The sequence below is a fragment of the Pteropus vampyrus genome, unplaced genomic scaffold (assembly GCF_000151845.1).
Source record: "Pteropus vampyrus isolate Shadow unplaced genomic scaffold, Pvam_2.0 Scaffold147, whole genome shotgun sequence".
Taxonomy (NCBI): domain Eukaryota; kingdom Metazoa; phylum Chordata; class Mammalia; order Chiroptera; family Pteropodidae; genus Pteropus; species Pteropus vampyrus.
In genome coordinates, this window is record NW_011888928.1 from 1,828,718 (window position 1) to 1,855,789 (window position 27,072).

The 27,072-nt window shown below is 44.0% G+C and overlaps 2 protein-coding genes and 2 pseudogenes across 2 annotated transcripts; 3 read left to right on the plus strand and 1 right to left on the minus strand.

Moving 5' to 3' along the window:
• Nucleotides 1–1,332: 1,332 nt before the first annotated feature.
• Nucleotides 1,333–1,451, minus strand: LOC111745186 (annotated as a pseudogene).
• Nucleotides 1,452–3,189: 1,738 nt separating this feature from the next.
• Nucleotides 3,190–9,644, plus strand: LOC105298210 (eppin-like). Its single transcript, XM_011369336.2, has 4 exons — nucleotides 3,190–3,280; nucleotides 4,777–4,908; nucleotides 8,687–8,854; nucleotides 9,403–9,644. The coding sequence occupies exons 1-4, from the start codon at nucleotides 3,190–3,192 to the stop codon at nucleotides 9,423–9,425; spliced, it is 414 nt and encodes a 137-aa protein (XP_011367638.1). The 3' UTR covers nucleotides 9,426–9,644.
• A 2,003-nt stretch (nucleotides 9,645–11,647) lies between these two features.
• Nucleotides 11,648–18,501, plus strand: LOC105298255 (WAP four-disulfide core domain protein 6A-like). Its single transcript, XM_011369401.2, has 4 exons — nucleotides 11,648–11,762; nucleotides 12,981–13,112; nucleotides 14,418–14,585; nucleotides 18,422–18,501. Exons 1-4 carry the CDS (start codon nucleotides 11,672–11,674, stop codon nucleotides 18,499–18,501), a joined length of 471 nt encoding a protein of 156 aa, XP_011367703.1. The 5' UTR covers nucleotides 11,648–11,671.
• A 1,845-nt stretch (nucleotides 18,502–20,346) lies between these two features.
• On the plus strand, nucleotides 20,347–20,849 carry LOC105298211 (annotated as a pseudogene).
• Nucleotides 20,850–27,072: the final 6,223 nt, after the last annotated feature.

Sequence of the window (27,072 nt, forward strand, 5' to 3'; positions counted from 1 at the left end):
CCATTTCCCCTTCATCTACCTACCAATTCACTCATCTAGCTTCCATTTAAACAACTTCCATCAGTACACCCACTCATCCCATCAATAACCTAACCATCCTTATATTCAACCCAATCTACTTCTTCTTTCACCCAGCCATTCATCCATCCATCCTTATCCATGCACTCATGCACCTAATTATCCATGCTACCCTCACGCATCCATCTTCTTACTCATCCAACCATCCTCCCATTCACTACCCTATGAGCCATTCATCCATCCATGTGTCTACCCACCAATCTCCCACCTATCTTGCTCATCCAGCAAAATGTACTGAGTGTTTATTCTGGGCCTATTCATGTTCTAAGCACCAGGTTCTAGGTGTAGATCTGTTCAATGCAACTCGGAGTTCATTCATGGACACAGATATGAAACTCAGCACAGGGAACAACATAGAAAACCGGTGACAGGAAGTTAGAGCACATGACAAGTCTTGGTCTAATGAACAAGCAGAAATTTCCAGGTAAAAGACATCTACCTTGGTGCTCTTTGGAGTCCCTCATTCTAAGTCCAGGACTGGTCCTAGAACAGAAGTATGGCGAAGGCAGAGGTAGGGCACCGTAACCATCAATGAGGAGAGATAAGGAGAGGAGGGACAAAGACCCAGGCAGATCCCTACCCAGGCTTCACCAAGAAATTAGGTGAGGGAAGGGCCCCAAAATGTCATTTATCCCAGGCCCAAAGACATAAATTTTATCTCACCTACTTGGAAAGTGAGATCCTTGGATAGGACGGGAAATTAGGCAAGATGGAATGGGATAGAACAACTAGAAATTCTGAGTTTTCATTTACTTTCAAGAAAATTTAGAGAAAGATTCACCTTATTTGGGGGCCATGGGACCCATTGGACATTTACAGACTCTGTGGGTCTTCAGCCTCTGTCCTCACTAAAGACATCACCTTCATTCTCTTTAGACACACTATTCCTCTCTACCTTCAACTCTATAGTAAAATATTATATCCACACCAGTATAAGAAGATTCCGTAGTGACCAGTGGCAAGAGCTTAAATGCTCAGCTCCCTCTTAACTTTATCTCTGACACTCGCTGAGTGACATTGAGTCAGCATCGTCACTATTCAGGGCCTTATGGTCTCTATCTGTAAGATGAGAAAATGAGACTTGATGGTCCTCAGAGTCCTTCCACCTCGACACTTCAGCTTTTCACTCCCTCCTGGGCTGAGACGGCGCTGCTTAAGACGTCTTGGTTGTTCATTAGAAATTCCATTCCCTGGACTCTTTCTGGGTTCTAGTGAGATCGTGATGTTGGTGAGATGCGATTTTTTTTTTTTTAACGCCTACAACACCAGGTCTTCCTAGGTGGTCTCCCATCCAAGTACTAACCAGGCCTGACCCTGCTTAGCTTCCAAGATCAGACAAGATCGGGCATGTTCAGGGAGGCATGGCCATAGACTTAGATGGGATTCTGTAGTGTAAGTGCTTGACATCAAGCTTTTGATTTCAAGGGCATCCATTTTGAATAAACATATTGCCAGATATATGATACAGATATTAACAAAATAACTACTAGATAAGGAACCAGGCTCCTCCCACCCATGAAGTTCCCTTAGAGAGCCCTGAGTACCCTAGATAACTGACCTCTTGAGTGACTCTGTCTCTCTCTTCCCATGCCCTAATTCCCACTTTTATGCTTTAAATTCTCTAATAAAGAATGAACCTGTGAAACCCAAGACACCCTACACTTGGACCTTAATAAAGGCAGAGCCCCAGATCTGCACTGTCTCCCCTCCCTCCGCCCTCAACCTTGCTGTGTGGCCCTCCAGGCTGCCATGTACCCTCCAGGATCTGTGAGTAATAAATGTTGTTCTTCAAAGTTCCCTAATGGTTTTGTAGAGGAGAGTCCTGCAATCATAATAAGAACCACGGGGCTGGTCCAGCCACAACATTGGCCCTTGCGGTGGTAGGGAGGGCTGTCTGTGGGGCTTAGTACAAGAGTAAATGCAGCCGTGCCTGAGTGTCTCAGGCATTCCTAGCCAAGAACATCACTACCAATAGGCTAAGGGGCTCTGTCTGTGATCTTAAATTTTGTGACTATATAGCCACTCGCTGATGATAAAGCTGGATTTGTCTAGCTTCTGTCCAACAGGTAGGAACGTTCAAGAACAAAGTTTGGCCCCAAAGTGCAATACTTAGTTAGCGAAGAAAATGGGAACTCTACAGATGACATTCACTCTTTGAAGAGTGTCTCTTCCTCTAGGAAGACTGACTGGCTTGTGTTGTGGATCCCGTGGCTGTTAGAAAGCTGCCAAGTAGTTCAGCACGCACTTGCCAGCAGCCCTGCCACTGTTCCAGTTAAAATCCGGCATTATTGACCTTTATTGCATTGTAGTCTCTTAGGAAGCGCTCTTCAATTCACAGTTCCTCCTCAGACAACAAGGCATTTGCACCAATGCTGGTAGCTCCTTGTAAGCTCTGACATTCTTTCCTGCTCTTAAAGTAGCACAACCTTGACAAATATTATCTGCACACTCTGCCATCACCCTGCTTCCTCCTCCACACCGCACTCTGTGGTAACATCTTTACTCTTTGGCCTTAGTCAAAGAATATGAGTGACCCAGAGAGAAAAGGGAGAAAGATGGGAGGAAAGTGTGGGAGAGAGAGAAAGAGGCACAGAGAGCCTGGGGGACCCACAGAAAAAGAAAAAGTCAGACATAGACACAGAGAGGCACAGAGAAACAAAAGAGATACCAAGAGATCCAAAAGACACATTGTCAGAGACAAACAAAAGCAGTGTGCCAGTTAGTGTGCAGATAAAATGAGAAATAACTGAAGATTGAGGACACTCCACAACTCTCAGAATTACGAAGATGACTCCATTCACTCCTAAGGTAGCCTGGAAAGTGAGACAAGCTTTGCCCACTCCCCCTCATTGACCAGAGGGCCCAGGCCAGCCTAAGTGGCTAAGGATCAGGAGCCATCCAATAAGAGACCCTTCCCCAGTGCCGTGAGCTGTAGATGCCAACTAGTCATATTGATGATCTCAAGAACTTGGTGTTCCCAGCAGAAGGGGGTGGCTGGCTTGACTCCAGATCGCAAATCCCAGATACAGACTACTGAAGGAATAGGCTGGACAAAGGCAGCCAGACATTTTCGTGTTCTGGAACCGCCAGACAAGTCAGCTCTTCTTCAGAATGGTGTCTCCCGGACTTGTGAGCATCCTGGTGCTTTCTATCCTTCTAGTGACTGTCCAGGGGCCAAGTCTGAGTGAATGGCTCTTTCCCAGTAAGTACTGGGGCCTCAATACCTGTCCTGGAGAGAAGAAAGTTTGCTGGGAGGAAGGACCAAGGAAAAATTATTTCTCAGACTTGAGTTGCTTTTCACCATCTTAGCCCTGGCCCTGGGTTTGGGAAAGAGGGGGAGGTATTTGGAATATTTCTTCCTATTTCGCTCTCTGTGGAAGATCTCTTTCACGAATGCAAGAATCCAGACCTAAGGCAAACCCCACTTTCAACATCTTTGAAGTAGAGGGTCTTTCTTGGGGCCAGGAGGTGAGAGGGTGGGAAGAGCCACAGGATATAGCATTTGTGGGAGGGACTAGGAATCTGCAAAGCCTAAGGGATCTTCCCCTCACTCCACCACAAAATAGCCCCCTTTCTCTGGGCATCATCCCTATTGACTTCTGATTCTTTCAAATACAGTCCTATAAAGGATTCCTGGATCCCTAAGTGTTCCTGACTTTGGGATAAAGGACGGTATCTAGACATTCCTTTGAACTTAAGACAGTAATACTCCATGACTATATAGTAATAATGATAATTGTTACCATTTACAGAAAATAGGAGTTTAAAGAGGAATATGAAGTCAGACTTGGTGGGTCCAAATTTTGGTCCCACCACTTAGTAGGCATGTAAGCTCGGGTAAGTTACTTAAATCCCATATGCTTCAGTTTCCTCATCTGCAAAATGGGGATATTAATGAAACTTACTTCATAGAACTATTATGGGGATTGAATGAGAAAGCACATTTAAAATGCTTAGAAGATGCTTGGCTTATGGTAAATACTTAACAAATGTTAGTTACTGTTACTGTGCATCAGTTGTTATGATTATACTTTACACACTTTGTCTCATTTCTTTCTCACAACTCTGTAAGGCTAAAACGATTTTACGAATGAAGAAATCAACGTTCAGAGAGGGGATCTATTAAACCAAGAGTTAGAATTTAAAAACCCAGTCTGAAGCCAGGGTCAGTGATCTATTTATCACTGTACAAGAGCGCCCCCCAGAGGAACTTCCAAACACTGACTCCTCCACGCCCAAATGAGCAGGTTCATTTAGGCCAGTGGCTTTCCATAAGGCGATTTCGCCTTCCTGGGGGCATTTGCAATGTCTGGAGACATTTTTTGGTTGTTACAACTGGGGAGTGCTACTGGCATCCAGTGGGTAGAGGCCAGGAGTGCTGCTAAACATCTTACAATGCACGGGAAGGCCCTTCCCCTCCCATCAAATGATTATCCAGCCCAAATGTCACTAGTGCCAAGGTTGAGAAATCCTTCCAAAGGATGAGACTTGGGGGTGGGACTAGGGATGGGTTTAGAAGGTAGAGAGAGTCGTGTGGGCAGAGCTGGGAAATGAGTGAGCACACCTTGAGGAAGAGGACTTCTGGGGATAAGCAAAGCAAAAGCAGACTTTCTGACTCCCCAGGCATGCCTTGGGTCTGGGGAAGAGTGGGCATTGTACCCTCTAAGACTCGTGATTGAAAGATTGTCCCTTTCCTAGGGAGATGCCCCAGAATCCGAGAGAAATGTAAATTCAAAGAAAGAGATGAATGTAAAAAAGACAGACAATGCCCGGAAAACAAGAAGTGTTGTGTCTTCAGTTGCGGAAAAAAATGTTTAGACCTCCAACAAGGTAATGTTTAGGCCCTCAGAAGAACCTATCCTTCTACCCATGCCCTCGCTTTCTGCCCATCTGGGCTGGCATTGTCCCTCGTTCGCTAAGGGCTGGTCTCTGAGCAAGGCGGGAGACCCAGAATCTCCATTCAGCACTGTCCCTGATATGATGTCTGACATTAAGTGATATCTTCATTCTGTCTGGGCCTCAGTTTCCCCATTCAAAGACGGGTGCAGGGGTGGGACTGAACTGGGTGATCTCTTGACTACTTTTTATTCTTATTATTTTCTGAGTCCCCACGTAGCCACTGTTGGCCCACTGTATTGTTGTTGCAAGTGATAATGAAGCAGTATGTACAGCTTTGCTTTTTGCTCCAGAGTGATCATCTCTCTGCCTATACAAATCTGACTCATCACCAGGAAACCTCCCTGAACCACTCCAGACCACAGGGTTTTTCCTTTGTTGCCGCAATATTCATTCCATACCCATCTCCCTGGGTCCCAGAAAGACTATCAAAGATACTTTCTTTATTCATTTAACAAATATTTATCAAATGTCTCTGAGACTCATAATAGGTTATGACCACTGTGATCAGGGAGGTTGGAGAAAACTTCCCTGAGAAAGTAAAGCTGGAGCTGAGTTCAGAAGGGCAGGTAGGAAATTTAGGCCAAAAGTAGGTGGAAGGGCTTCCCAGGCACAAGGAATAGCATGTATTCAATACTGGGCCCTAGGAAGTATGAGCATGGTGTACAGAAAAAAAGATAGTAGGTAGGTAATGTCTGGTGGGCTAGAGTCTCATTTTGATCCTAAGAGCAATGAAAATCCATTGAGGAAGGCGGTGACATGACCGGATGTTTACTATGCCTACAGAGAAGGAACAGAATGTCTTCAAGGACTTCAGGATGAAAGAAAATAGTAGCTTGGACTAGAGAGTTAGCTGAGGGGATGGAGAAGAGTGAGATGTGTTTGAAAGGTATTTAGGATGTAAAGTAAACAGGACTTGACAATGGAACAGAAGGAGAAAGCGGGAGGATGGTAAGTCGTTCATTTGCCTGCAGGTGAGGGATGCTGAATTCAGACTTCCTGAGTTCAGATCTTAGCTCCGGTTTTCACCAGCCTATTTGTCTTGGGCAAATTATCAGCTTTCCCTTGCTGTCCCTCAGTTTCCTCAGATAACAAAAGGACCAATGTTAAAGGTTATTTGGAAGAGCCAATCCGTTGATGACATGAAGTGCTTAGAGCATTGCCTGACATATAATAGCCTTGTGACACGTAGGAACTTGAATTATTTGTCATTTGTGACCAGGAGCTTGTAAATAGCAGAGGCCATGCCTTTTCTTTGTATCTTAAAGCATCTAGCACATAGTAGGTATTCAATGAATGACTTATTCAATCCAGGTCAAAAATTCTTTATTCATTCATTGTTGTACCCTCAACATTCTGCCGGACCACCTGCTAGGAATGGGGTTTCAAGATGATATCAGAGACAATCCTGTTCATTAGAAACTCACAGCCTCACAGATGAGACCAAAGATGTAAATAAATGACAAACATGCTCATGAGAGTCAAAGGACCATAGGAAAATGCAGGGTCAATTCAGGCACCTGTGATGTGTGAGATGTAGAATAATGTCAGAGACACATTAGAGGAACTGATGTCTGAGAAAGGTTTTGAAGGGAGAATAGGAGTGTCACTAACAAACAACAGTGGGGTGGGCAGAGGGAATATGGAGTGAGGTGCAGAGTGTGGCACAGCATGGCACGTTAAAGGTTGCAAGAGATCAGAAGGGTCTGTGGTAGGGGAGGAGGCCAGAGCCACTGGCAAGAGCCAGGTCATGAAGGGCCTGTGGGTCATGGGAAGACCTTGTCATGAAGTCTAGCTCTTTGCTGTGGAAGGATGTGATCAGCTTCGTTTCAGATCCATCAAGTCCTGCTCTCTGGTGGGCAGCATGAAGGATGGGTTGGAGGGGCCAGGGACAGAGGCAGGAAGTCAATTTGAGGCTATCTCAACAGCCCAGGCATGAGACCCTGAGACTTAAATTAAAGAGAGTGGCAGATGTGGTACATATATACAGTGGAATATTACTCGGCCATAAAAAGAATGAAATCTTACCATTTACGACAACACGAATGGACCTAGAGGGTATTATGCTAAGTGAAATAAGTCAGACAGAGAAAGACAAATGCCATATGAGTTCACTTATATGTGGAATCTAAAGAACAAAATAAATGAACAAACAAAACAGAAACAGACTCATAGATACAGAGAATGAACTGAGGTTTACCCAGTGGGATAGGGGTTGGGAGGGCTGGGTGAAAAAGGTGAAGGGATTTAGAAGTACAAATTAGAGTTATAAAAATAGTCACAGGGACGGCAAGTACAGCACAGGGAATACAGTCCATAATATTGTAATAAATATGTATGATGTCAGGTGGGTACTAGACTTATTGGAGGATCAATTCATAAGTTACATAAATGTCTAACCAATATGCTGTACACCTGGAACTAATATAATATTGAATGTCAACTGTAATTGAAAAATAAATAAGTAAATAAAATTTAAAGAGAGTGACAGAGAAGCAAACCACAAGGGAGTAAAAATCAACAGGACTTAACAGTTTAGCTGGGGGATTTACCCTCAGGGAACTCATTGTGTAATTCGGACCTATGTCAGTTTGTTAAGGCTGCTGTAACAAAGTACCACAGACTGGGTGGCTTAAACAGCAGGAATGTATTGTCTGACAGTTCTGTAGGCTAGAAGTCCAAGATCAAGTGTTGGCAGGGTTGGTTCTTTCTCAGAGTATGAGGGAGAATGTGTTCCATGGCTTTCCCCGAACTTCTGATGGTTTGCTGCTAGTCTTTGGTGTTCCTTGGCTTGTAGACCTGTCTTCATCTTTACATGGTGTTCTCCCTATGTGTGTCTGTGTCCCAGTTTCTCCTTTTTATAAGGACATCAGCCATATGGGAGTAGGGATGCATCCTATTCCAGCATGACTCATCTTAACTAATTACTTCTGCCACTACTCTGTTTCCAGATAAGGTCACATTCTCAGGTACCAAGAGTTAGGACTTTAACATATGAATGGGGGTGGCTTGAGACAGCAATTCAACTGGTAGCAGGGCTGAAGCTAACTGCAGGAAGAAAAGGTGCTTGACCATGTGGAAAACCACCCCCTGCTTTCCCTGCGTGGACTTGCCCTTGCTCACGATCCCCGCAGTCTTTTCTTGGCATGGTTTGGAGGGCAGAGTAAATGGCTTATAATGTGTCATTTTCAAGGCACTTCCATATCTTTCATCCATTCAGGGTGTATTTATTGAGCAGAGCTACTCTCTCTGCCAGGCACAGTGGAGCTCACAGCTTAGAAGCCCTTGAGGGTGGCTTCGCTTGCACCTCAGGGCAGCCCGGTGCAGCCAGCAGGGTGGGATTTTGCATTCCCATTTTACAGAAAAGAAAGTCCAGGACAAGACAGGTAACATTCCGGAGCTCAACTGGCACACACTGAATTAGGAGCAGAGTCTTGAAACCAGAGCCTTCTTACTCTCAGGGGAGACAATGAGGCCAGAAGAAAAAGGGAGGACCAGTGTTCTCCTGGGATGTTGACACCCACAAAGCTCCACTTTGGAGCCCCCCTGCAAACGTGCACGATGCATCATTGAAGCTGGGCCTCCGAGGTATGTGTAATAAGGCGTAAGGAGCCTACTCAGTTTCATCTATGGCAGTTGCTGGTGGGACAATAACGGCTGCATTTTTTCGAGATAGGCACTCTAAGCTTTCAACTCTGGGGTCTTCCCGCAGATGTATGCAAGATGCCAAAAGACTCCGGCCCCTGCATGGCTTTTTTTCGTCGTTGGTGGTATGATAACCATAATGATACCTGCTTCAGCTTCATCTATGGCGGCTGTCAAGGAAACAATAACAACTTCCAAACCAAAGACATATGCCAGAACATGTGCCTCAAAAAACGTGAGTCCCAAGGGCCCCAGGCTCCCATGCTCTCACCAGAGCCATGCGGGGATGTCTGGGTGTTGGCAGGTCCATTCCAGGAGAGCCACATCCTCGGCAGACCAGGAGCTGACAGAACCAGCTCCATTCAGGAGGCAAGAATACATCTCACAGAGGGTTAGACAGTGGTTTCTGGATGCTGAAGTTAGGAAGGGATGTGAATCAAAGCTGGCAAGGATGAGGGGTGGAGGGAAGATGCAGACTTGCTAAAATCTCAGAGACCCAGCTTCAGAGAGGTTACAGGACAGCCACTCTCTCACTGGATATGTTGACCATCCACCCCAGGCCGTCAATTTCCAGCCCATCAATTTTTTCATTACAGCTCTTTGCTAGCAATCCACTCTTACCCATATCCCATTTTTTCTTTAAGGAGATTTATAGATTCCCAAAGTTAAACCATTTCCTTTTCATGTCCTACGGAAAGATGTACAAACATAAACTTCAAGACTAGTTCCAAAGATGAGCTGAGCTCAAGATGTTCAGCTGATCGTGTCTTACATTCTCAACAGGCTTAAAGACTATACATGCATGAGAATACGCCAGAACAACCCCCAGGATTTGGCTCGGATCCAAGGCTCTTTGTCTGTGTGCCCGACAGATGCTGTAGGGTGGTTTCCACTGCTCCACTCCCAGCATTTCAAGGCCTCAGCCCTTCCCCAAACTGAACCCCAGGGTCTGCCTCCCCTTTCCCCTTCTCAGCCTCCTTTCATACACAATATCAGCCTGTTTTGATGCCATCTCTATGCCTCCTTCTTTTATGTTCGACTTCTGGAGCCCCCTGTTTATACCTGTGTAGCTCCCAATTTTTCTCAATAAAGTACTCTGTTTGGCCCTGCGCCTCTGAGGCTGAATAATTCACATCTGTTGGCACATCATGGTTTGTGGAGAGTAAAAACTTATTGAGGCTTCTGGAGACACCATTAAACGGAGTGAAGAAAATCAGCACCTTGAAAGTTGAGAGCCCCGGGGATATTGTTATCCTCTGTTTCTTCAAAAAATTGTAAACCCTTTTAAGACAAGGGTCCACAGGCATTACCTTAGTTTGGAGCCCCCAGAAACCAATCCTAAGGCAAGGGCGTAAGTGAAAGTAGTTTATTTGGGAGATGACAGTAGCGGGTAGGGCGAATGATGCAGGAAAGAGAGGAGTCGATTATGAGCTCGTTACCACCGTGGGAAACGGTAGCTTTATCCCACTGGGGACCTTCTGTAAAACATGCCTCCACATTTTCTTCATCTGCCTCCAGTTATGGGGAAGCCACAGCATGTGTCCACTGATTCCCATCCCCTACTGGATGCCTGGGGGTATGAAATCCCTCATTATTCCAGACTTTTCTGCATGTAAGCTAAGCAAGCTCCCAGGAGCCAGAGAAAACCCACAGCATTGACGTAAAGACTCTGATGCTTGAAGCAGAAAGCTATCACTGCTTCGTGCACTGGATATTATTCTGCCATAAGAAGGAACGAGGCATTAATGCATGTTACGCTGTGGATGAACCTCAGAAACATTATGCTAAGTGAAAGAAGCCAGACACGAAAGGTCATACACGCTATGATGTCATTTATATAAAGTATCCAGTGTAGGTAAATCCACAGAGGTAGAAAGTAGATAAGTGGTTGCCAGGGGCTGGAGGAATCTAGGGGAAAATAGAGAGTGACTGCTAACGGGTATGGGGTTTTCTTTTGGAGCAATGAAAATATTTTGAATTAATAAAATGAAGATAGTGGTTACACAACATTATGAAGATACTAAAAAGCTGCTGAAATATTCGCTTAAAAAATGGTTACTGTTATCTGATGTGAATTCTACCTCAATTAAAAAAAAAAATCGATCAGGGGGAAAATGTGCACCAGAACTGTCTCCTACAGCTGCAGGTGAGCTTAGAGAACATCTTACTGATGCTTCAGGCCTTACATTGGAAACTTCAAAGGAACGATCTTCAGGCCACTCCCACTGATGCAACGGGCTCTGAGGTCATAACTGACATCTATTATTACCTTCTGCATCACCGATTCCAAACCGCTCTAGATAATGGAACCTCTCTGTTCGCTCTAATATTCTCTCCTACTTTCAAAGCACCATGACCTTGACAGATACTCTGGAAGGTTGAGTTCAATCTGGAATTAGCCTGTCTCCTTCTCTATATGCTATGCATGACAATACCTTTACTCTTTGACCATAGTTAGGGGGGTGGGCCAAAGAGAAGAAAGGGGAAAAAGACAGAAAGGAAATGGAAAGGCAGAGAGAAAGAGACCCACACAAGAAAAAGAGAGAAAGAGAGGCACAGAGTAAAAGAAAGAGGAACAGAGAGAAGAAAAACAGTGTGAGAAAAATAAGCAGACACAAACATAGACATGTTTGGAAAAGAGAAAGAATGGAAAGAAAGTCGAGAAGTAGGCTATTCTTGACTTCCAAACTCTCCCTGAAAAATGGAAGCCCCGGTGATCGAACACCCCCTCTGTGAAAGGAGCCCCCAGATAAGCATCGCCTGCTCTCTCTGGTTGACCAGAGAGCCAGCGAGAGCCTCAGCTCGCTGAGGATTTTGTGCTACCTATAAGAAACCCCTTCCCCCAAGTTGGTCCTGTGGGTGCCAGTTAGTCCCACCTATGGCCTCAGGGAGTTGGTGTTCCCCAGAGGCGGGAGGGCGGCTGGCTTGTCTCCAGCAACATGTGGCTCCTGGAGTGTTAGGCTGTGCCAGGACCGTCAAAAGCTCAGAGGCAGTTGCTGCTCAGAAGTAGTTCTTAGTTTTGGTGCCACTGGCCAGGCTGGCCCCTCCTAAAATGGGGCTCTCGGGACTTCTACCAATACTGGTGCCATTCATCCTTCTGGGGGGTGTCCAGGAACCTGAGCTGGTTCAGGGGTTCTTTCACAGTAAGTACTGGGGACTCAGCCCTTCCAGTAGAGGAACAGAACTTGGCTGGGAGGAAGGAACAAAGAATTCTAGGGCTGAGGAACGCTTAGATCCCCACCTCAGCCTGGGATCCCGGGTGGGAGAGGGGAGATGTTTGGGGTCATCCTTTCAGCCCCCTTCCTCCTGGTAAGATGTCCTCGGTGAATGCAGGAGTCTGAGTCTGTGGCAACAGACTCTCCACTGTCATTCTGAGAGGACATTTCACTTCATGGAAGTTCCTGGACCTGGAGCTCATGACAGGGACTAAGAGAACTTGGGAAGCTTTAGGGTCTTTCTCATAAGAAAGGCCACTCCCGCAGCACCACCCCCACCAGCTTCCCAATCTTCCCGTTGTAGCCCCCCAAAGCCTTCCCACACCGACACCCACAGGGGATTCTTGCCTTTAGGGGTAAAGAATGGTCTCTGGAAGTCTCTTGAAATGGTGAGATGTGAAGACCCCTATAATTCGCAGCTAAATATATAGCACAGTCAGACAGCAGTGGAGCCATACATCGCAGGTTCATATCCTGGCTCCGTTCCTTAGTAGTCATATGACCTTGGGCAAGTTCACATCTCCTCCCTGTGCTTCAGAGTCCTCTGTTTATAAAATGTGAATATTAAGAGGGCTCACCTGTAGCGCCGTAATGAGGACTAAGGGGGAAAGGACCAGTGAGCATTTCATCAGTGCTAGTTATTGTTATCATGTTCCAGGCAGCTTGACAATGGCTTGACAAGCTTTGTCACATTGATCCTCAAAACAGTGCTGTAGGCAAGATGAGGGAATCAAGGTTCAGAGATGGTGCCTGCCTTACCAAGGGTTGTGCAGAATTCAAAAGCCTGGTCTTCTGACTCCGGAAACAAAGATCTCTGTCACCAAGACCTGTGGCGCCCCCGTCCGCACGCAAGGAGCTTCCAAACACAGGAAGCAGAGTGATCAGGGCCATCTTAGGGGAGAGCGTCCTTTCCCCTGAAACTCTCTGGGCCGTGGGGGTAGGGGTAGGGCTGGGTTTAGCAATAAGATAGTGAGTCATTATGGGGTTCGGGGTGGGGGCAGCAGTGTGAAAATCGTGAGCACTCTGAAGGTCCCTACTTTCCTGCGCCATGAAGTGCAGACAAGTTCCCCTGATTCTGCAGTGGTGCCATGGACCTATGACTGGAGGGCTCTGGCCCCTTCAAGGTCCCCTCTTCCCCTCCCTCAGGACTGTGTCCCAGATCGAGAACAAAATGTGAAATCCAAGAAATAAATCAGTGTACGAAGAGCAAACACTGCCCGGAGAGGATGAAGTGTTGCAAGTTTAACTGTGCAAAGAAATGTTTAAACCTTAAAGAAGGTAACTCACAAATCCCTCGAACTCTCCAAAGCCCTCCTCCCCTGCCCGCACTTTCAGCCCAGCTGCATCGGCATCATTGGACCCTTCCCCTGCTTCACTGATGGCTGGTGTCTGACCAAGGGTCTGGGTGTGTCTTCTACTTGATACAAATCCTACCAGTGCTAGACTGGGGTGGGTGTGGGGATCATGGTTTTATTTCATTTATGCTGCTATTGAGGTGTGTGATATGAGTAATATCATTTTCCTTTTATGGGCTTTAGTTTCCCTAGCTGTAAGGAAGATGAGGGCATTAGACCACATGGTCTCTTGGTTGAGCTTCGTGATCCTCCGAGATGCCAAGAAGCCGTGAAGTCCCATGAAATGCTGCTATGGTGTCAGGTGATAGGATAGCTATAAGAGACACGTACACAATTTTTATTTCCTGGCTTTTTCCCCTCCAGGCCTCTCTGTCTATATAAATCCGGGGTGCCTTCCCTAACCACCTTTTTCTCTCTGCCCATATCCCTGGGCTTTAAAGAAGACCGTCAAGGAGTATTCATCCATGCATGCATTCCACAAACATTTACAGGCGCCCCTGACACACCGTGAAGGGCTTCCCTTGCTCAGTGGAACTCAGGGAACTCAGAAAAGGTTTTCCTGGAAAAGGGATTCGTGATTTAACATCTGAAAGATCTTAAACTATAAGGTTATAAGGAACTCTATTTGTACCTCACAGCACTATGCACAAAACAGTTGCTCTATAAATGCTTCTTGAAGTTCAAGATACATTAGATCATTTTTTTAAATCTTTTTTCTTTTTTATTATTAAAAATTATTGAGGTAACATTGAGCAACAAAGTCCAATAAGCTGGAAGTGTATGATTCAACGGCATGTCGTAAATATATCGCAATATGTGTTCACTGCCCATAGTTAGTAAACATTCCTGAAGCATCCACTCGATGCCAAATTATCTGCTAAGAACTTGTGTACCTAGATGACATAGGGCATAAATCTCACATTCTCATGGAAGTGTCAGAAAATATAAACAAATAACTACATAGAAGTGGTAAATGTTTGTGCAAGATTGAGAAGCAATCAAGAAAAACAAGGGGTAGAGAGTAGAGCCAGGAAAGACATCATAGAAGCGTTTGATGTCTGAGAAGGGTTTTGAGGCGTGAAAAGCAATGCACCCTGTGAGCAAGGGTGGGGTGGACATTCTAGGCATATGCTGCTCTGAAAGTATCACACATGTGCCTTTGCACATGCCTGGGATGTTCTCTAGGGAGCAGGCACCCAAACTGCTCTACCCTGCAATCTCCCTGCAGACATATGCAGTTTGCCAAAAGTAGAGGGCCCCTGCATGGCCTACATTCCACGCTGGTGGTATGATAGAAATACTCAGATGTGCTTCAGATTCATCTATGGTGGTTGCCAAGGGAACAATAACAACTTCCAATCTAAATATGTCTGCCAGGACATCTGCCAAAAAAAATGTAAGTCCCAGGGGTCCCAGACTCCCATGCACACCAGGGCCATGCTGGGAGGTCTGGGTCTTGGCTGGTCTATTCCAAGAACTTGGCAGGTTTGGAGCTGATATAACTAATCCAATCAGGAGGTAAGATGGGACCTCGCATGGGACAAGTAGAGGATGTTTTGGGAAAAAGAGGGTGGGAAGGGAAGCAGTAGTCACAATTGGCAAGCATAAAATGAATAGGGGTGCAGAGAGGAAGCGGAAGGGGTGGAGTGTCCAATACCAAGTCAGGAGAAGGCCCAGTGAATCAGCCCAGCGCTAGGCACCAGGCACCAGCCAGTCACTCTAGGCCTTTACTTCTCACCAAATCTCCTCACTGATTCTCTTCCTTTTCTTTCTTAAGGTGAGTATAGCCTGGACAATCACATGCTTTACTGACCAAACCAAGAAACCAGAGAGAGTGAAAGGAGGTGCCACTAATCATTATACTGGAACAACAGGCATAAACGGGGACTCTACTGGAAAACCAAAACACACGATCACTCTAGGAGCCCCCAAAGTCACTCCACTGTGACTTTGTCCTGTGAAAAGACGTAGAAATGTTCTCACTTCCCTTTTTCCACTAACTGCAAGATTCAGTTCCTAAGGGGATTAGGGCCTAAGCATCTCATTCTTTTCTATTTTGAGTTGCAGATGTTCGGCTTGTTGTTATTTCAAGGGGAGAGATCCAGGGAGACCCCTCACCTGGCCATGCTTCTGACATCACTTCTCATCCTTTTCTATTTTGCTGTCTCATGGTTTCATCATATTTTTGGATATGATAACCTGAACTGGAACAACCTCCAGGATTTGGCTCATAATCCAGGCTTGCTCCACGTGTGCCTGACTGATGCTCCATATTGGTTTCCACTGGCCAAATCTCAGCTGCCAAGACCTTGGATGTTCCAAACATGAACTCCAGGATTTGCTTACTGCCTTTCCTCCAGTTCAGCGTCTCTTCAAACATAATGTCCTTCACCCTTTGACCCTTTCTCAGTGTGTGACCCCGTCTCTTCAACTTTCAGGGCCCCCATTCATCCTTTGGAAGCCTCCAGCTTTCCCTAATAAAGTGCTCTGTGAGGTCTGATATCTCTGAGGCTGAATAATTCACATCTGCTCCCTGTGTGCAGTTCTCAGAGAAGAAGAAGTCGTTGGGTCTTCAGTGTTGCAAGTTTAACTGTGCAAAGAAATGTTTAAACCTTAAAGAAGGTAACTCACAAATCCCTCGAACTCTCCAAAGCCCTCCTCCCTGCCCGCACTTTCAGCCCAGCTGCATCGGCATCATTGGACCCTTCCCCTGCTTCACTGATGGCTGGTGTCTGACCAAGGGTCTGGGTGTGTCTTCTACTTGATACGAATCCTACCAGTGCTAGACTGGGGTGGGTGTGGGGATCATGGTTTTATTTCATTTATGCTGCTATTGAGGTGTGTGATATGAGTAATACCATTTTCCTTTTATGGGCTTTAGTTTCCCTAGCTGTAAGGAAGATGAGGGCATTAGACCACATGGTCTCTTGGTTGAGCTTCGTGATCCTCCGAGATGCCAAGAAGCCGTGAAGTCCCATGAAATGCTGCTATGGTGTCAGGTGATAGGATAGCTATAAGAGACACGTACACAATTTTTATTTCCTGGCTTTTTCCCCTCCAGGCCTCTCTGTCTATATAAATCCGGGGTGCCTTCCCTAACCACCTTTTTCTCTCTGCCCATATCCCTGGGCTTTAAAGAAGACCGTCAAGGAGTATTCATCCATGCATGCATTCCACAAATATTTACAGGTGCCCCTGACACACCGTGAAGGGCTTCCCTTGCTCAGTGGAACTCAGGAAAGGTTTTCCTGGAAAAGGGATTCGTGATTTAACATCTGAAAGATCTTAAACTATAAGGTTATAAAGAACTCTATTTGTACCTCACAGCGCTATGCACAAAACAGTTGCTCTATAAATGCTTCTTGAAGTTCAAGATATATTAGATCGTTTTTTTAAATCTTTTTTCTTTTTTATTATTAAAAATTATTGAGGTAACATTGAGCAACAAAGTCCAATAAGCTGGAAGTGTATGATTCAACGGCATGTCGTAAATATATCGCAATATGTGTTCACTGCCCATAGTTAGTAAACATTCCTGAAGCATCCACTCGATGCCAAATTATCTGCTAAGAACTTGTGTACCTAGATGACATAGGGCATAAATCTCACATTCTCATGGAAGTGTCAGAAAATATAAACAAATAACTACATAGAAGTGGTAAATGTTTGTGCAAGATTGAGAAGCAATCAAGAAAAACAAGGGGTAGAGAGTAGAGCCAGGAAAGACGTCATAGAAGCGTTTGATGTCTGAGAAGGGTTTTGAGGCGTGAAAAGCAATGCACCCTGTGAGCAAGGGTGGGGTGGACATTCTAGGCATATGCTGCTCTGAAAGTATCACACATGTGCCTTTGCACATGCCTGGGATGTTCTCTAGGGAGCAGGCACCCAAACTGCTCTACCCTGCAATCTCCCTGCAGACATATGCAGTTTGCCAAAAGTAGAGGGCCCCTGCATGGCCTACATTCCACGCTGGTGGTATGATAGAAATACTCAGATGTGCTTCAGATTCATCTATGGTGGTTGCCAAGGGAACAATAACAACTTCCAATCTAAATATGTCTGCCAGGACATCTGCCAAAAAAAATGTAAGTCCCAGGGGTCCCAGACTCCCATGCACACCAGGGCCATGCTGGGAGGTCTGGGTCTTGGCTGGTCTATTCCAAGAACTTGGCAGGTTTGGAGCTGATATAACTAATCCAATCAGGAGGTAAGATGGGACCTCGCATGGGACAAGTAGAGGATGTTTTGGGAAAAAGAGGGTGGGAAGGGAAGCAGTAGTCACAATTGGCAAGCATAAAATGAATAGGGGTGCAGAGAGGAAGCGGAAGGGGTGGAGTGTCCAATACCAAGTCAGGAGAAGGCCCAGTGAATCAGCCCAGCGCTAGGCACCAGGCACCAGCCAGTCACTCTAGGCCTTTACTTCTCACCAAATCTCCTCACTGATTCTCTTCCTTTTCTTTCTTAAGGTGAGTATAGCCTGGACAATCACATGCTTTACTGACCAAACCAAGAAACCAGAGAGAGTGAAAGGAGGTGCCACTAATCATTATACTGGAACAACAGGCATAAACGGGGACTCTACTGGAAAACCAAAACACACGATCACTCTAGGAGCCCCCAAAGTCACTCCACTGTGACTTTGTCCTGTGAAAAGACGTAGAAATGTTCTCACTTCCCTTTTTCCACTAACTGCAAGATTCAGTTCCTAAGGGGATTAGGGCCTAAGCATCTCATTCTTTTCTATTTTGAGTTGCAGATGTTCGGCTTGTTGTTATTTCAAGGGGAGAGATCCAGGGAGACCCCTCACCTGGCCATGCTTCTGACATCACTTCTCATCCTTTTCTATTTTGCTGTCTCATGGTTTCATCATATTTTTGGATATGATAACCTGAACTGGAACAACCTCCAGGATTTGGCTCATAATCCAGGCTTGCTCCACGTGTGCCTGACTGATGCTCCATATTGGTTTCCACTGGCCAAATCTCAGCTGCCAAGACCTTGGATGTTCCAAACGTGAACTCCAGGATTTGCTTACTGCCTTTCCTCCAGTTCAGCTTCTCTTCAAACATAATGTCCTTCACCCTTTGACCCTTTCTCAGGGTGTGACCCCGTCTCTTCAACGTTCAGGGCCCCCATTCATCCTTTGGAAGCCTCCAGCTTTCCCTAATAAAGTGCTCTGTGAGGTCTGATATCTCTGAGGCTGAATAATTCACATCTGCTCCCTGTGTGCAGTTCTCAGAGAAGAAGAAGTCGTTGGGTCTTCTAGTGATGCCAAAAAGGGGAGAGAGGAGTATGAAAATCCTGCAGATTGAGAACTCTGGTGACACTTGTCATAAGGTGCTTAAGATCCCAGTTTTGTATACACTAAAGTTTATGAAGTTAGAGTTCCTTTTAAAAATGAATACAAATTCAATTAAAAAGTGAATATTATTTCAAACGAGAAAGAAAATTACAATCGATTGTAAATTTAGAAAAGCTAACAAATATCACAAATTACACAAAATCCATATAGATTAATTATTAATTAATTTTTAATAATTAATTGATTCCTATGGAAAGATAATTCATTCTTTTGTTGAATAGAGCTAACCAAACTATGATTGTATTTTGATTTCGATTGTAGTTGGGCTGCATAAGATACATCCTGAACGTACAGCCGTATATGATATTTGGAGTTCTACCACAGGTTTTTGCCCTTAAAACACAGGAAGTCAAATACATTCTCTCTTGTACAATTTCATCAAAAAAGAAAAAAATGCATGCTGCATTTAATATTGTACATATTGAATTATTGAGTATATTCTTGCTAGTAAACAGGCTTCCATAAGAAGTGATTTTTTTTTTATACTTATAAATTTATGTATCTGATGTTTGGAAGAATTTTCCACAGACAGATTTTTCTGGCTTCATAGATCTCAAAGCTTGTTTCTCTTCCACCGCCTGCATTTTTCTGGGGTGGATACATTCCATTAAAACACAACCTCTAGCTCCATGATGTAGCGTCATCACGTCAGAGAACTGGCACAGTAGTAGGTGACAGGAATTTTGCTAAGAGCCATTCCTACATCAGGACAGAGAGCGTCAACTTATAATACATAGAAGTGACTGAGAACAACCTAAATATAGGCCATTGACTCTAAACTAAATATATCCCCAACTCAACTTCCTTGTAGCTGGATGCCAAAGATGCTAGCAGCCATTCTGTCACCGCCTGACCCAGAAGAAGTGTGACACAGGGAAAGTCAGAGTGGAAAGAGAGGGCAGTAGGACTGGTTATGGTTAGAATATCTTACTTTGACAGATAATACAAATCACGTGACCACGTGAACATATTACTTGGGCCACTCGCAGAGTCTTAAAGGGGCTGCTCAAGTGAGGGGCACTGAAGTTTGAGCTCCATCAACTTCAAGATCCATCTCTAAAAGGGCTGGTGAGTTTGTTTCTTGGGCCTTCAGTAAACGAGACAGTCCCAAGGTACAGCACAAAAATTAAAAAATAGAAGAAAACGGAGAGAGTCTTGAAAGAAGGAGATATGGGGAAGCAAAGAGGAGATGAAGAAAGGAGGGATGAAGAAAGAAAAGATATTGGACCATGGAAAAGTTTAAAAGCTAAGGCACGAAAGGAACAATTTCATCGCAAACAGACACACAAATATAGAAGACCATCTAGTGTCGGCCAGAGGGGAGGAGGATGGGGTGGTGGGAGAAAGGGGTGAAGGGTTAAAGAAGTACAAATTAGTAGTTGATAGATGGTCACGGGGATGGGGAGCACGGCATAGGGGATGCAGACAGCAGTAATGTAATGGCTGGGTGGAGAGCCAGAGGGAAGACAGAGAGTAATCAGCGGGATCATTTCATAAACTATATAAATGTCTAACCAATGTACCGTATACTTGAAACTAATAATAAAATAAAATTTAAAAAAATAAATAATTTAAATTATGTTATACATTTAAATAAAAGAATTTTTAAACTCTTGTGATTTTTAATGCAAAAATAAAACATAATAAAAAATATAATTTTTCATTTAAAAAAAAAAAGCAGGGTGGCAGCCTGACCCCGACCCCGCATGCAGACCCTGAGCTCCCGGCCTCCCCCTCCCCTTCCAGGAAGTCATTATGTGACTAACACATTTTCATCAGATTTCTTGTGATTTACCCTGAAGTATATGTGAGGATGGTGTGCACTGCCAAGAAGTGTGGAATTAGCTTCCAGCCTCCAGCTGTTTTCTTAATCTACGAGAATGACACGAAGGAGAGAAGTCACCAGCACATCCTGCCAGTCCAAAACGTTTCAAAGTTTTCAGGTTGCAACAGAGCTGCTGAACAATTACAGAACAAACCACAACACAAGAGTTACCTGCAACAAGTGCCCCTGAGCCAGCTGGAGATGTTATTTGGTTTTTTACAAAGTTGCTTCTAGGGGCAGAGTTTGGCAGAAAAAAACGGAACAGATTCGACAGGAAACAACCATCGATTCTGAGACCTGAACAAACTAGATGACAAAAAGTTTGCCAAAAGGAAGCGTGTCATGGATGAACTTTTTAAGAAAATCAGAAGAAGGATGATCTACATTTTGTTTAGGACATCGAAGTTAAGTTCCCACAGGATGAATGACTGCAGTCCCGCAGCCAGGACACAGGCTCAGCTGACGAGTTCTGACACCACAACAAAAAATTTATTGGGCTAGCAGAAAATCCATGTTTATACCGAGGACATAAATTGGTTCCAGAAAAAATCTGGAAAGAACACTACATGTACATGTTAGGCCATATTTGGATTGACCGTGTTACTTTTCAAAACCAGGACATGTAGAGTATTTACAGTGTAGGTGTATGAGGAATATGGGAAAAACAGAATATAGGAATCTGCCTTTTAAAAGCTTACAATCTAAGTGGGTGATAAGTCAAACACTTGTGAAAAGCTAAATAACAGTGTTAGGCCACAAAGAGATTGAAGTCTAGTGCTTGGTAAAGGTTAAAGAAGGTCAGAGCCTAGATTACCACAGAGTAGAATAGTCTGGGAAGACTTTGTTTTTAGTGGCGAGATGGGACTTTGCCTGGCCCTTGAAATGGTAGTATTTGGATGGGAGTTTATATAGGATTCCAGCTGAGAGACACTGAGAAGAAAAAAAAATGGAGAAAGGTAGTCAAGAGATAGAAATTTAAAATTTTTATTTGAAAAAAATTTTGAAAACTTAAAAAAAATAAAAATTTTATTTGAGGAACAGTAAGCAAATTATAGTTCCGTAAGATTGGAGGGCATATATGGTTACCAGGGGATTATCCTGTGTGCTTTATGTCTTTATATGTATTTAACTCTGTTTTGTATGTATTTAACTCTGGAGCAGAATAGTGCCCCTGCAGAATGCCCTGCAGCTGCAAGTGGATGTCATTTGATGGACAGCAGGTGAATTCTGCCCCTCGGGTAGCAGGAAATATATACTAAAGGCGTTCTGAAACCCTGAACCTCTTCCCATAAGTAAGAGGCTTGTCTGTAAAATGAGAAATCTACTCACAGCAAATGAACACTAGGTACTGCCAGTTTAGGTCTATTCATGAGTTTAGATCCTACAGAGGATCTTTGTTGAACAAGGTTATATGTGAAGAGATACAAGGTTATATGTGAAGAGATACATCTTTCTTCTTATTAGAATATTATTTCCTTTGTAGAAATCCTAAGTTTTCTACAAAGAAAATTAATACTCATTAAATAAAAGTGTAATAAAAAAAAAGTCAAGGTCCCCACATTCATTCATATGCCTCCTGTATAGAAGTAGAGTCTATATACTCTTGCTTTGATTCTGGGCAAACTCTGTGACTGCAGTAAAGCCTAATGATACTACATGGCTTCCAAAGTTAAACTAGAAACTGTAACTCGCACTTGATCCTCTTAGGATGCTTGTTTGGGGGGCACAGGGGATAGTTGCCATGTAAGAGGTCCAACTTCCCTGAGACAGGCATGCTGGAGAGGCACATGTCGATGCTCTGGTCAACAGCCCCGGCTAAGCCCTGTCTGAGCCAGCAACAGTTTCCAACTACGTGAACAAAAGTTCCCAACCTAAGAGAGCCTTCAGAAGCCCCAGCAGACATCTGACTGCAATCATGTGAAGACCCGAAGAGAGAACCACCAAGCTGACTCCTTCCCAAATTCCTCACCCACAAAATGGTGAGAAAAATAAAATAAAATGGTTGTTTTAATCTAAGTTTGGGGGAAATTTATTCACAGCAAGAGGTAGTAGGTACTTGGAACAAATGGGAAGGAAGTGGGAGGAAAGAGAGAGGAAAGGAGGGAGTGAAGGAGGAAAGGGAGGCATGGAGGAGTCTGGAGGAAGAAGGGAAGGGGACCCCAAAGGACTGGGCAAGATAAGAGGGTGCCGGCCTTGAGAAGGGAGCCCCAGAGCAGGAAGCTTGGTCATCACAGCACATCAAAATCTGGACAGCCCCTCCAAGTAAGTTCATTATTCAGGATGACTTGTATCAAGAGGCTCGTAAAGAGAGTCTGAGATCTATTTACTGTTGAGCAAGACCTTCCCTGACCTCATGTCTGAGTCTCTCCCTCTTTAAAATGGGCTAGTTAAACTGATGACTATTTCTGAAAATGCCATTAGCAAACGCCAACATTAGAATCGCTTGTGGCGGTTGGGGCAGGGGGGAGTTGTATAAAATATGGGTCTCCTAGATCTAGGAAATTGTAATCTCTACAAGTAGAGTCCAAGAATCTGTATTTCAAGCAAGTATTACCAGTGACTTTAAAGTTTCAGAACCTGTGGATTGAATGATATTTAAGAGCCAATCCATCAGTGGGGGAAAAAAAAATTAAAACTTAAGAAGTCTATTGGCTTTTTGCTCCCGTGTAGAAAGAGATGGGGAGAAAATGTTAGAATCATTGAAAGTGGGGGCCAATTAAGGCAGGGTCGTGTTGAAGACCTCCCCCCCCACCGCAAAACACTGCTAGTTTCGTGGTTTTGCAGCCAAATGGTCCCCGTGTGTGGTGTCCCTTCATTTATATTGCCCTTGCCTCTACATCTCTATGAGAGCTAGTCTGTTCTCCTGGGAGGTCTGTCTCAGTCTTGTGTATCTTTATAATCCAGACCAAATTACCCACGAGTCATCATTGGTCTGCATCCTGTGGGAAGAGCACGTATCTGGGAATAAAGAGATCCAAATCTGAATCCCAACTTTGCCCCTGGTTGAACATATGACCTGGTTGGGACGGGGTGGGGTGGAGGAATGTTCCTCCCGGGACCTCAGTTTCCCATCCATCAGTTGCAAGTGATGGACTAATGATGTCAAAAGAGTACTTCTAAGTCTGAGAAGGTATGGCAGCTCAGGAGCCCTGCCAAATCTGATAAGTGCCTGGTGCTTGTCTACTCCATCGGTACCTCTTGGTCCTTGCTGGGGTCGATGTACATGAGTGGCTGAAACAGAATCATCTGTCCTTGGGGCCCATGGACCAGAGAGGTCCTTGGAAATGGCCAGAGCGTGCCCTGTAGTTGACAGTGTCTGCTCATCCGCTGAACCCAGAGGCCTTAGGGGTGAACACAGGGAACCTCTGCCTTATAAGGACCTCAGTGGGAGATGCTGCGTCTCTTTGTTGTCAACTGTTTGCTTGTTTCTCTGCCCTCTAGAACCCAGAGGACACTTTGAGCGGAAACTTTGTCGCTCATGGCGCCGTACAGACCCAGGACACCTCACCTTCCCTCTCTTTACTCTTCCCTCAAAGCTGCCCCTCAGAGCCAGGAATACACAGAGGAAGCTGCGGTGGGTTTGAAAACTCAGAGAACGTCCAAGTTGAGGGAACTATTGCTCCACCAGCCCCAACAACTTTCCTTTTTTCACACATGTACAAATGGAAGCTTCTAGTAGGAAATAAATATCCAAGATTACATAGCAAATCAATAGCAAAAGTGGAGCTAAAATCCAAGTTTGAAGAGTAGCAAGGTGTTGCCAGATCCCACAGCCTAGCTGGAAATTGGGTGGACATCGTGGCTATTTTTAATATCTTTTTAATATTAAGCATCTTAATCTTATTCCTTCAGTTGAAGAATTCTTTACCATGGGGAGTCTTGGTGTGACCTAAAACCAGTGTTCCACTATGAAAGTTGAAAGGGTCAATAAAAAAGAATGAAATCTTACCATTTGCAACAACATGGATGGACCTAGAGGGTATTATTCTAAATGAAATAAGTCAAGAGAAAGACAATTACCATATGATCTCATTTACATGTGGAATTTAAAGGACAAAAATAAATGAACAAACAAAACAGAAACAGACCTATAGATACAGAGAACAAACTGGCGATTGCCAGATGGGAAGGGGGTTGCTGGGCTGGGTGAAAAATGTGAAAGGCAAGAAGCACAAATTGACAGTTACAAAATAGGAGAACGTAAAGTACAGCATAGAGAATATAGTCAATAATAACTATGTATAGTGCCAGGTGGGTGCTAGACCAATTGGGGGGATCACTTTATAAATTATGTAAATGTCTAACCACTATGCTGTACACTTGAAACTAATACACTATTATATGTCAACTGTAATTAAAAAATAAAAAAATAAAAAAGATAGATAGATAGATAGATAGATAGATAGATAGATAGATAGATAGATAAATAAAGGACCAGGCTCTCACTTTATCAATCGGGGGTTCAGTAAAGGATACAGAAACCATACTCAGTATTTCAAACAGAGAATTTAATACTGAGAATGGATTACTTGAGTATTGTAAGGATAACAGCCCCAAAGGGGAGAACCTGAGGCGTCCATCCCTCCTAGGTTTGGGGGAATAAAATATTTGGGGTTACTAGACCTAAGAGTTCGTAGAAAGGGCCCAGGCCCTGGTGCTCACACCTCTGGAAAGACAAAGAGGTGAGGGCCGTGTGACTGTCACTAGGTCCTCTAAAATGCACTGTGACTGGTGTTCAGACTTCTGAGAGAAATGTGGCTCACGTTGTGTTGATCCACTGGGTCTAGAGGCAGAGCCAGCTGGTGCTGATATTTCCAAAGAGGCGAAATGCAGCTGATTTGAAAAATGCCAAAAGGATCCGGAGACTGGAGGCGTCACTGTTTTCTGCTACTGGAGAGATGCTGACGAGAGCCAGAAACTGGAAGAAAAACCCCTTCTCCCCTCATTTCACCTTTCAATTTTCTCACAGAGTCTAATGAGAAGCAAACTGGCAAAAGAGTAAGAGAAAACTTAGCTCGCGGAGTCCCATTCCGAGCATCCGAGAAGAGAATAGAAGGATGGGCTTGGAGCTGAAAGGCTAGGTAAATTACTAGCATACTCACTTTCCCAGCCTCTTGTGCAGCTAGAAAATGGACATTTGTCTTAGGCTCAGCCAATCAGATGTTCTCACCTTAAACACTGAATTGGGAGCTAGTAAGCAAAGATGCAAGGACAATGGCAATTTCATTCTTTTGGCGACAGATAGCTGATAGCCTCATCCTGTTTCCAGGGGCACCAGTGGCAGGATGGCATCACCAGTGCAAGATGGGTACCCAGTGTTCAGTGTTCTGTTGTCTGTGGCCTTGGCTTTGTAGTCTTCCTTGTTTATACCCATTCTCCTAACCTTATTTTCTAGTCCTGAGGGTGAGCCTGTGAACTACTCAAAAATTGAAAGATAAACTTTTTTTCCTGCTCCAAAGCATTCAGATATGCTGGCCTAAGAGACAAAGAGAAATATTTGAAAACGACTAGTGAAAAATGACTCTTCACATACAGGTGACCGATAATACAATTAAAGGCTAACCTCCCATCAGAAAAAAAACAGAATCTAGAAGGCATTAGAATAATATATTCAAAGCACTGCAACAAAATCAAACAAGAATTCCATATTCAGAGCAACTATTTTTAAAAAATAGAGGCAACAAACCATATATACAACAATCACTAGTATCTATAATACATAAAGAACTCTCAAAACCCAGCAGTACACAATTCAATCAGAAAATGGGCAAAAGACATGAACAGATTTTTCACCTAAAATAATATACGGATGAAAAATGAACATACAAAGAGATGTTCAACATCATTGGCCATCAAGGAAGTGCAAATTAAAATCACAGTGAGGTATCACTACTCACCTATCAAAATGGCTAAAATAAAAGAGTGATGTCAACAACAAATGCTAACAAGGATGCGGAGAAACGATCACTCGTACTTTGCTGCTGGGAATGTAAAATGGTACAACTCATCTGGAAAACAATTTGGCAGGGTTTTTTTTTATAAAACTAAATATCACAATACAACCCAGAAATTGCACTTCTGAGCATTTATCCCAGAGAAATCAAAACTTACGTTCACACGAAAACCTACATGGGCATTTCATTTATAATAGCCCAACACAGCCCAGATGTCTTTCAACGGCTGAATAGTTGAGCAAACCATGGTACAGCCATGAGCTAGTACTCAGCCATGTGAAGGAATGAACTAATGATGCATGCAACACCTCGATGACTCTCCATGGAATTATGGTGAGTTTCGTGAAGGCCAATTCCAAAGGGTTAAATATGTGTGATTCCATTTATATGACATTTTGAAATAACAAAATTTTAGAAATGAAGAAGGGATTAGTGGTTACCAGAGGCTATAGATTTGGGCATGGGTGGAGTGGGAAAGAGAGAAGTACGGTATAAACGGGCAAATTTAAGGATATTTATAGTAACAGAACTCTGCAATATCGTGACAATAGTGGTGGATATACAAATCTACACAAGCAGTAAAATCATACAGAACTAAGTACATGCACACACACATGCACACACACACACACACACACACACAAATGAGTACAAGTAAAACAGAAATCTGAATGAGATCAGTTTTTTCAATGTCAATATCACAGTTGTGATATTGTACTAGTTTTTTCCAAAATGTTACCAT

Excerpts from the sequence above, each read along its gene's own strand:
- LOC105298210 (XM_011369336.2), top strand. The coding sequence starts at position 3,190 with ATGGTGTCTCCCGGACTTGTGAGCATCCTGGTGCTTTCTATCCTTCTA. Across the intron at positions 3,281-4,776 it reads GAGTGAATGGCTCTTTCCCA|GGAGATGCCCCAGAATCCGA; the intron begins GTAAGTACTGGG and ends TCCCTTTCCTAG. Across the intron at positions 4,909-8,686 it reads ATGTTTAGACCTCCAACAAG|ATGTATGCAAGATGCCAAAA; the intron begins GTAATGTTTAGG and ends GTCTTCCCGCAG.
- LOC105298255 (XM_011369401.2), top strand. The coding sequence starts at position 11,672 with ATGGGGCTCTCGGGACTTCTACCAATACTGGTGCCATTCATCCTTCTG. Across the intron at positions 13,113-14,417 it reads ATGTTTAAACCTTAAAGAAG|ACATATGCAGTTTGCCAAAA; the intron begins GTAACTCACAAA and ends ATCTCCCTGCAG. Across the intron at positions 14,586-18,421 it reads GGACATCTGCCAAAAAAAAT|TTCTCAGAGAAGAAGAAGTC; the intron begins GTAAGTCCCAGG and ends CCCTGTGTGCAG.